Source organism: Thalassophryne amazonica, chromosome 3 (genome assembly GCF_902500255.1).
Source record: "Thalassophryne amazonica chromosome 3, fThaAma1.1, whole genome shotgun sequence".
NCBI lineage: Eukaryota > Metazoa > Chordata > Actinopteri > Batrachoidiformes > Batrachoididae > Thalassophryne > Thalassophryne amazonica.
Genome location: NC_047105.1, coordinates 35207531 through 35217836, shown reverse-complemented (window position 1 = coordinate 35217836; position 10306 = coordinate 35207531). Strand labels below are relative to the sequence as shown.

The 10306-nt window shown below is 40.7% G+C and overlaps 1 protein-coding gene across 1 annotated transcript in view; it reads left to right on the top strand.

Moving 5' to 3' along the window:
- The first annotated feature begins 481 nt into the window (after positions 1-481).
- Positions 482-10306, top strand: part of cers5 (ceramide synthase 5) — a 66969-nt gene continuing 57144 nt past the window's right edge. Inside the window, exon 1 of the mRNA XM_034166041.1 lies at positions 482-798. Within this exon, the coding sequence (XP_034021932.1) occupies positions 626-798 (173 nt within the window). The 5' untranslated portion in view covers positions 482-625. The remainder of the gene's footprint in view (positions 799-10306) is intronic.

The following is a 10306-nucleotide window of genomic DNA, read 5'->3' as shown; positions in this document are numbered from 1 at the left end:
TATATCCACTTTCCTTGTTTGATTTTCTTTTTAATTTTGTATTTACCTGTAACACTCTACCATAAAGCTGTGATGTCACAAGGGGTGAATGCAAAAGAACAAAATATTAAATTTTGACTAGCTTGCATCATTATTTATTTCATTGAAACCTGAACACCACCATTTGAGTTGTAGAATCTGGAAGCCTACATGGGTGGTCACAAAACCCCAGTTTTCCTTTGTAAGTCAATAAAACTGAGGGCCATTCAGAGTAATGTTATTTTTTCAGCATGATAGGTCTTTGTGACATCATAAACTGGGTTCCATTAAGTTCCGTAGCAAAATAAATACATTTTTACTTTTTATGCTTTTATTATTTTTATTTTTTGCCCTGTATCAAATTTAACCGGGAAAAAAAAAAAAATCCTTTTTTTTTAATCTTATTTTGAAAAGTACTGACACACCGTCAGTTTGTATTCCGTTAGCTTAACGCTGCTGCGGTAAAGTTGAGTGCGCTCGGGGGCCAGTGATCCGCGTTCCGGAGGCAGCAGAGGCGCTCAACAAGTTTTATAAATAATTTATTTCGGATAAGAAAAGTGAATTTCTTAACCGTTCGGGGACAGTAAGGCGTTAACCGAGACTAAACATGGCTGCTCTTTCAGCCTGGTTTTGGAACGAGAGGTTCTGGTTGCCACACAACATAACCTGGGCGGATCTGGAAGACCCAGCTCCCGGGGTGGAGTATCCCAAAGCCGGACACTTGTTGGCGGCTTTACCGCTGGCTGTGGGAATCTTCATCGTCAGGATATTCTTCGAGAGGTCGGTGCTTTGTTTTTCTTCAGAAAACTCTCGGTTTAAATGTGATTTTTGAGGGATGAGAGTGTATTTTTGATGAACTGCTAGCTGTGGGAGGGGCTCTCCACTTTAAGAAGCCCCCCCCTCCCATATGTTAGTCTGTGAGTAATGTCAGAAAGTAGAACTAAAACTTTCTTTCTTTTTTTTAAACTCTTACTCTCTTCCGCACTTATAAGTTTCACCTGGTACACGCAAAAAAAGAAGAAAAAAAAAGTCCACGGCCATCAAGACATCTGATTTATATACAGTATGACTGTGCAGTTGTTAAGTCCATGTTTTATTTGGGCTTTAATTTATTTGGCACGAACAGTCATTGTCAAAGATAACTCAGTAAAGATGTGTAATAGTTTGCCAGAGCATATCAAAACCTAATCTGATGAGGTCTGCTGTAATTATCATGTTAAAAACATTTTATTTGGTCAACTTTTGGAGAAGGAACATTAGTGAATTTTACTTATAATATTAGTGAATTTTTACTTATTTATATACTGTCCCCCCCCCCCCCCCCCCCCACACACACACACACACACACTGATTAACAGGTATACTTATTTTTAAAAGTAGTTATTCATTTTAAATCTATTATCAATTCTTTGGTCTTATACACCAAACTTTAACGTTTTACATTAGTTATGTATACTATTATTAATAACTTATTTGAAATATTTTTTATAATTTGTTCATTATTTTTTATTGTTGTTTTTGTATGCTTTTACTTATGTGTTTATATGTGTGTATCATAGTGGAAATCAGTGTTTTCATTCTGCAGGGCTGGTATGGTTTTAAATCAGCTGATCTAAATTTTGTAAAAATTGTTTTTTAATAAATCATAAATTATTTTTTTGAAGAAATCATTACTTAAAACATCACTGAAATATTAAATAAGCACCATTAATTAATCATACTTGTACAACCCCAATTCCATTGAAGTTGGGACATTATGTAAAATGTAAATAAAAACAGATGTTCAAACTGATAAACTTTATTGTTTTTGTGCAAACATTTGCTCATTTTGAAATGGATGCCTGCAGCATGTTTCAAAAAAGCTGGGACAGTGGTATGTTTACCACTGTCTTACATCTCCTTCCCTTCTAACAACACTCAATAAGCATTTGAGAACTGAGGATACTAATTGTTGAAGCTTTGTAGGTGGAAGTCTTTCCTGTTGTTGCTTGATGTCAGTTGTTCAACAGTCCGGGGTCTCTGTTGTTGTATTTTGCGCTTCATAATGCGCCACACGCTTTCAATGGGCGACAGGTCTGGACTGCAGGCAGGCCAGTCTAGTAGCTGCACTCTTCTACTACGAAGCCACGCTGTTGTAATGTACAGAAAGTGGCTTGGCATTGTCTTGCTAAAATAAGCAGGACGTCCCTGAAAAAGATGTTGCTTGGATGGCAGCATATGTTGCTCCAAAACCTGGATGTACCTTTCAGCATTGATGGTGCCATCACAGATGTGTAAGTTGCACATGCCATTGGCACTAACACCCCCCCATACCATCACAGGTACTGGCTTTTGAACTTTGCACTGGTAATCTGGATGGTCTTTTTCCTCTTTTGTCTGGAGGAGACAATGTCCATGACTTCCAAAAACAAATTGAAATGTGGACTCATCAGACCACAGCACACTTTTCCACTTTGCATCTGTCCATTTCAAATGAGCTCGGGCTCAGAGAAGGCAGCGGCGCTTCTGGATGTTGTTGATGTATGGCTTTCACTTTGCATGGTAGAGTTTTAACTTGCACTTGTAGATGTAGCGACGAACTGTGTTAACTGACAATGGCTTTCTGAAGTGTTCCTGAACTCACGCGGTAAGATCCTTTACACAATGATGTCGGTTTTTAATGCAGTGCCGCCTGAGGGCTCGAAGCTCACGGGCATTCAATGTTGGTTTTCAGCCTTGCCGCTTACATGTAGAAAGTTCTCCAGATTCTCTGAATCTTCTGATTATATTATGGACTGTAGATGATGGAAACCCTAAATTCCTTGCAATTGAATGTTGAGAAATATTGTTTTTAAACTGTTGGACTATTTTTTTTTTCATGCAGTTGTTCACAAAGTGGTGGTCCTCGCCCCATCTTTGCTTGTGAGCGGCTGAGCCTTTTGGGTATGCTCCTTTTATACCCAATCATGACACTCACCTGTTTCCAGTTAACTTGTTCACCTGTGAAATGTTCCAAACAGGTGAGCATTCATCAACTTTCGCAGTCTTTTATTGTCCCTGTTCCAGCTTTTTTTGAACCGTGTTGCAGGCATCCATTTCAAAATGAGAAAATATTTGCACAAAAACAAAAAAGTATATCAGTTTGAACATTAAATGTCTTGTCTTTGTTGTATATTCAATTGAATATAGGTTGAAGAGGATTTGCAAATCATTGTATTCTGTTTTTAATTTGCATTTCACGCAATGTCCCAACTTCATTGGAATTGGGGTTGTACATGTTGTATGTGCACCTATGTCACTGCGATGACACTGCCTTCAATACTCGGAGCCGGCGTGGTTTGGTAAGTGCTGGGTTGCAGGCGGCTGCAGGTGTTACTTCACCAGCCAGGCTGAGATGTCCTGGAGGCATTGTGCTGCAGCTGAGTGTTTTCAATCCTTATTTAATTCTTTTGTGTAAGATGTGACAATGCTATCTGGTTATTGGCCTTGTCCCTTTCCTGAAATAAAGATAAAGCACATCCACGCTTACTGCTGTAATACTGATAAGAACAGAAGCAAAAGAATGGAGCATTGGGCAAATTCAGGACCGGTTTTTGCTGTTGTATGTGGTGGGTCAGACTGCTGTGGCAGACAGGGCAGGTGGAGTCCATTCTTCAGAGTACTGGATCAGCTCTGGCAGCACAGTAGCTTAAGGCACCTTGACACGCAGTTTTTTGAATAGGTGTTCACGACGAGTTCATGCAAGTGGCATGAAATTAATAGGTGCCAGAAATTTTGAACATTTCAAAATTTTCTTTGCGCATTGACACGCAGCCGCGCGCAGTTTCCGCACAGTTTACAACAGTTGATGAGGAGTTTAATCACTGGCACACCAGATTGTGTGGCAGTGCGGGGATCAAATTTATGCAAGTGTCAAGGTGGCTTTAGTTTTACTGTGTTTCTCCTCCATTGATGGCTTTGGGGAGAGTGGTGGCTTTGGACTAGGGTGGATTTATACAACATTGCCTACAGATTGATGAAGAAAATAAACCAGAAATTCTGACCATTCTTTATTTTTTTAATTATCTTCACAACAAACAACAGTTCCCTTAAATTTCAAAAGTAAATACCTGATTTTTTTTTTCAGAATGATTAAATAAAAAATATGTTGTCACTCTGCTCATTTAAGAAATGAGAACAAATGTCTCAATTACCAAAATATGGCCATCGGGTATTGTGAAGGCCTTGCATCCATCCCTTCATCCGTCTGTCTTTCTGTCTGTCTGTGCTCAGAGTAAGTCCAGTGCTATTACTGCCAAGGTCTTAAAATTCACAGGGAACATTCTTGGAACACAGACCTTGGATAAGTTCAAAGATGGCTAACCTTGACCTATTTTAAGAGGTCAAAAGGTCACATTCTTTTTCCTATTGTTGTGCTCATATGGCTGAGAGTATTTTAGCATTGCATTATATTTAATTTCTGATGGTTCAAACTGTTACTTTATTCCTACACATTGCAAATAGTAAGTCAGAGACCCACAATTTCCAATATGACTAGCATTCTACAACTTTGAAAATATAATATTTATAACCTTGACATCTTTTAACATAGTGAATTATTTATATGAGATATTTAAATGTCTATTTTTAGCTTTCTTGTCGAGCATTGATTCAGTAAGACCAATGTAGGTTAACTGTTTGTAGGTTTTGTCCTTCACAAAACTGAACATCTGATTTTCAGGGATTTCAGCTTCTCACACCAGATTTGACATAAACACTCACACAGTCGCCACATGCTAATCTTGGCATCACATTATGGGATGCAAGCGATAACGTTTTCAAGAGGTGAATGATGAACTCCATCATGAATCTCTGCTTGTAGTCGCTCCCTTTGCTTAGGTCTTTAGCCACGGTTTGAAAATAAATTCAGTAAAACTTTCAGTAGCATTTTTCATAATGCGTTTGCACTCATATGCCTGACGTGATTCTTCAGTTGACTTGCATGTTAAAACATGCAGCTAAAATAAATAATTTGATCACTTTATACAAAAAAAAAAATCACTTTTTCAATTTGGACAATATATAGAGTGCCCCTTTTGTCCCAACAGCTTTTCTGCTTGTCCCGGAACATCAGCCAACCATTACTACTGAACCTTGAGCGTCACCTTGTGTGTGTGTGTGTGTGTGTGTGTGTGTGTGTGTGTGTGTGGTGTGTGTGTGTGTGTGTGTGTGTGTGTGTGTGTGTGTGTGTGTGTGTGTGTGTGTGTGTGTGTGTGTGTGTGTGTGTGTGTGTGTGTGAAAGAGAGAGAGTGCATTGCAGTTAATTTTTCATCTGAGCTCATTCGACTCTTAACTTTATTTTCGCCTGATGAACCTTGTGCACGTTCAGCTGAGTGACGGTGGAAACAGCGAGCTCGCGTGCGTCCGCTTCACCTAAACTTTGACAGTTGCAGTGAATGACTTGACTTTGTTTTGCAGCTCTGAGATTTAAATAACTTTTCATGTTCGATTTCCTGACAAAACGTGAATGTTTCATCCACTGCCTTTTACCGTTGAAGCATTAGACGAGAGCTGTGCCACAAAATAAACTGGGCACATATTAGGCAGTTTCTGCCATAATACGGGCGGCTGTCGGAAGAAGTGAGTGTGAATATTCTTTCACGAACACGTGCCCGAAAGCCACCATCTCCATTTATTTTTGTGTTGCTGCGCATTTGAGTTTGTTTTTGAGAACTTCACCGGCAGACTTAACAGTACCTTTGAGCAGACTGGTTATGGAGGAGAAGAATTAAAAGAGTCTGTTGGTCCATTTGAGGGTGAGGTCCAAAATGATCAGAGAATGTGTTAAAGTGAAGTCTGCAGTTTGTGCACAGTTATGAAAGAACACAAGCAACATGGAAGCCCAGGCACGCAGACAGTGCAGTCCATTACTTTGACAGTCCGTGAAAGTTATACAGATCAAAAGGCTGCAAATACCTTTTCACAAAAATCTTGATGGCAGTTTTATGCTGTACAGTAGTGTTCAGAATAATAGTAGTGCTATGTGACTAAAAGATTAATCCAGGTTTTGAGTATATTTCTTATTGTTACATGGGAAACAAGGTACCAGTAGATTCAGGAGATTCTCACAAATCCAACAAGACCAAGCATTCATGATATGCAAACTCTGAAATTGAGCTATTAGTAAAAAAAAAAAAAGTAGAACAGGAGGTGTTCACAATAATAGTAATGTGGCATTCAGTCAGTGAGTTCATCAATTTTGTGGAACAAACAGGTGTGAATCAGGTGTCCCCTATTTAAGGATGAAGCCAGCACCTGTTGAACATGCTTTTCTCTTTGAGAGCCTGAGGAAAATGGGATGTTCAAGACATTGTTCAGAAGAACAGCGTAGTTTGATTAAAAAGTTGATTGGAGAGGGGAAAACTTATACGCAGGTGCAAAAAATTATAGGTTGTTCATCTACAATGATCTGCAGTGCTTTAAAATGGACAAAAAATCCAGAGACGCGTGGAAGAAAATGGAAAACAACCATCAAAATGGATAGAAGAATAACCAGAATGGCAAAGGCTCACCCATTGATCAGCTCCAGGATGATCAAAGACAGTCTGGAGTTACCTGTAAGTGCTGTGACAGTTAGAAGACGCCTGTGTGAAGCTAATTTATTTGCAAGAATCCCCCGCAAAGTCCCTCTGTTAAATAAAAAACATGTGCAGAAGAGGTTACAATTTGCCAAAGAACACATCAACTGGCCTAAAGAGAAATGGAGGAATATTTTGTGGACTGATGAGAGTAAAATTGTTCTTTTTGGGTCCAAGGGCCGCAAACAATTTGTGAGATGACCCCCAAACTCTGAATTCAAGCCACAGTTCACAGTGAAGACAGTGAAGCATGGTGGTGCAAGCATCATGATATGGGCATGTTTCTCCTACTATGGTGTTGGGCCTATATATCTCATATCAGGTATCATGGATCAGTTTGGATATGTCAGAATACTTGAAGAGGTCATGTTGCCTTATGCTGAAGAGGACATGCCCTTGAAATGGGTGTTTCAACAAGACAATGACCCCAAGCACACTAGTAAATGAGCAAAATCTTGGTTCCAAACCAACAAAATTAATGCCTCGCAGATGTGAAGAAATCATGAAAAACTGTGGCTATACAACTAAATACTAGTTTAGTGATTCACAGATTGCTAAAGAAGCAGTTTGAACATGATAGTTTTGAGTTTGTAGCATCAACAGCAGATGCTGCTACAAGTATTATTGTGAACACCCCCTTTTCTACTTTTTTTTACTAATAGCCCAATTTCATAGCCTTAAGAGTGTGCATATCATGAATGCTTGGTCTTGTTGGATTTGTGAGAATCTACTGAATCTACTGGTACCTTGTTTCCCATGTAACAATAAGAAATATACTCAAAACCTGGCTTAATCTTTTTAGTCACATAACACTACTATTATTCTGAACACTACTGTATATTGCTGTGAGGATGCAGAGTCTTTCTTTGTGACACAAGTCTGTAAATTTGCAGATAAATGTAGATAACGAACAATGCAAGAGAAGTGAGAGAGACTTCAGTCAGAGATCCTTTTAGAAGTGGTCAGCGTCTGTCATCTTAGACGGCATGCGTATCTTCCTGTTTTGACTTGTTGCAGAATTATTAATGGTCTTTCCTTAAATGTCTAGTTATGTTTGAACAAGGATGACAAGGAAATGTAGTAAAACAGATGCATAGTTGAACGTCAAAGTACACAGGAAGGCAAGACGATACCTGCAGTTTAGACGACTGACTTGGACTGAATATTAAGCACGAGTGTCAAGTTAAAATTATAATCACATTCTCTCTCAGGCATAGTGCAGATTTGACACCGGTAGTGTTGAACTTTTTTTTTTTTCCTGGTTGATTTGCTGTACAGTAAATAAGTTGTAGTCAGACTGAAGCTGACCTCGGAGAGCTGCTGAGGTGTGAAATGTACAGTTTGATAAGATGCGTACAGGTGCCATGGCGGGTTGTCTGTCCCTGTCCCGTGTGCAGCTGACACACAGAACTCGGCACTGTTATCAAAGAGCGCTTACTCTGTCACAGACCAACACTCCAACTGGCTGACTGCTTCATTCATTTATTTAACAGAGAAAAACGTTATACCACAGCTTAGGTTGCTTTTCCTGCTCATCTGTGCTGAAACAGACCTGTGCTGTTTGGCATGCACACAGTACTCGTAATATCACGCAAAACATTTGTGTTGACATGGACATTAGGTGAGATGGGATCCTTACGGACCTCCTACTCACACGGTTCAGCACACATGAACAACCCATTGATTAATTACAAATCCAATCTCCCCCCAACAGGCTGCAGTAATTAGATGAGGTGTGGTTCCACAATTTGTGCCTGGCACATCAGTATGTAGTGAGAGGATGTTCTGTTTTTATTTTCATATATATATACGCGGTCAGTCAGAAAAGTATCTGACCTTTTTATTTTATGCAAAAAATATATGGATTTGATTCATATGTTTTTACGTCAGCCAAGCTTGAACCTTCGTGCGCATGCGTGAGTTTTTCCACGCCTGTCGGTTGCGTCATTCACCTGTGGGCAGGCTTTGAGTGAGCACTGATCCACCCCTCTCGTCGTTGTGTTCATTGCGAGGAAATGGCGGAATGATTTGGGCTTTTTTTCCATCAGAATTTTTTCAGAAACTGTTAGAGACAGGCAGCTGGAAACCATTTGAAAAATTTATCTGGCTTTCGGTGAAAATTTTACGGGCTTCACAGAGAATAAGGAGTGTTACTACAGCTTTAAGGACGGCCCACAATGGCGTACGGTGCGCCGCGCTCCAAGCCACCATCGAGAGGCAGAAACCACCACATCATTTCTAAACGGATCGCTGTGTGGAGCCGGGACTGTCGTGTGCAATTTCTCTGGTTATCACAAGAGCTGGACATCAGCCATTTTCCGGCAGATTTCACTTTTAACAAGAGATTTTGTCATGGAAAGCCGCGCGGAGGCTTCGTGCGTCACGACCGGTTTGCTGATGAAGTTGGGACATACCCAGCTCTCCACAATTTCTCTTATGCTCACTCGACTGGTAAGCACTGAAAGCCGAGATAGGCATGTCCCAACTTGTCCTCTAATACTCCGAAACGGAGGTGTTCCTTTGTCTCACTTCATCAGTGAATCGGTCATGAAGCGCGAATCCTCCGCGTGGCTTTCCATGACAAAATCTCTTGTTAAAAGTGAAATCTGCCGGAAAATGGCTGATGTCCAGCTCTCGTGATAACCAGAGAAATTGCACACGACGGTCCCGGCTCCACACAGCGATCCGTTTAGAAATGATGTGGTGGTTTCTGTCTCTCGATGGTGGCTCGGAGCGTGGCGCGCCGTACGCCATTGTGGGCCGTCCTTTGCTTTGCGCCATGCGGCTCTTCCGCGACGCGCGGAATTCCTCCGCTCCTCTTTCCATGACAAAAACTCCTGTAACAGTGGAATGTGCTGTTCATTTCTAAACAGGACGCTGTGTTGATCCAGGACGTCGTCTGACTTACACAGAAATTGCGGAAGACGTGGACATAAGCACTTTTTTGGCACATTGAGACACATCGTGACGTTTCCGCATGGCGCAAAGCAACGCCGTGATGAAGCCTCACAGGACATGTTGGGGCATGTCCAGCTCATGCACAATTTCTCGGATATTCACATGACTGAAAAGCAACCGAAAGCCGTCTGAGCCATCTGAAAGCCGTCCTGTGAGACCAACACGGAGGTGGTTTTGTGCCGCGCCATGAGCGGCACGGTGGCGCATCCCTCCGCTCCTCTTTCCATGACAAAAACTCCTGTAACAGTGGAATGTGCCGTTCATTTCCAAACTGGACGCTGTGTTTTATCCGGGACGTCATCAGACTAGCACAGGAATTGTGAAAAGACGTGGACATTAGCACTTTTTCGGCACATTGAGACAGACGTGCGGAGGAATTCCGCGCGTTGTGGCGGTGCCGCATGGCGCAAAGCAACGCCGTGATGAAGCCTCACGGGACGTGTTCTGGCATGTCCAGGCACATCCACAATTTCTCGGATAATCACTCGATGGAAAAACCACCAACAGCTGTCTGATATATATATGTATATGTATATATGTGTATGTATGTATGTATGTATATGTGTGTGTATGTATGTATGTTATGTATATATGTGTATGTATGTATGTATGTATATGTATGTGTATATATATATATATATATGTATGTATGTATATGTATGTATATATGTATGTATGTATGTATGTATGTTTATGTATGTATGTATGTATGTAGATATGAGTGTATGTATGTA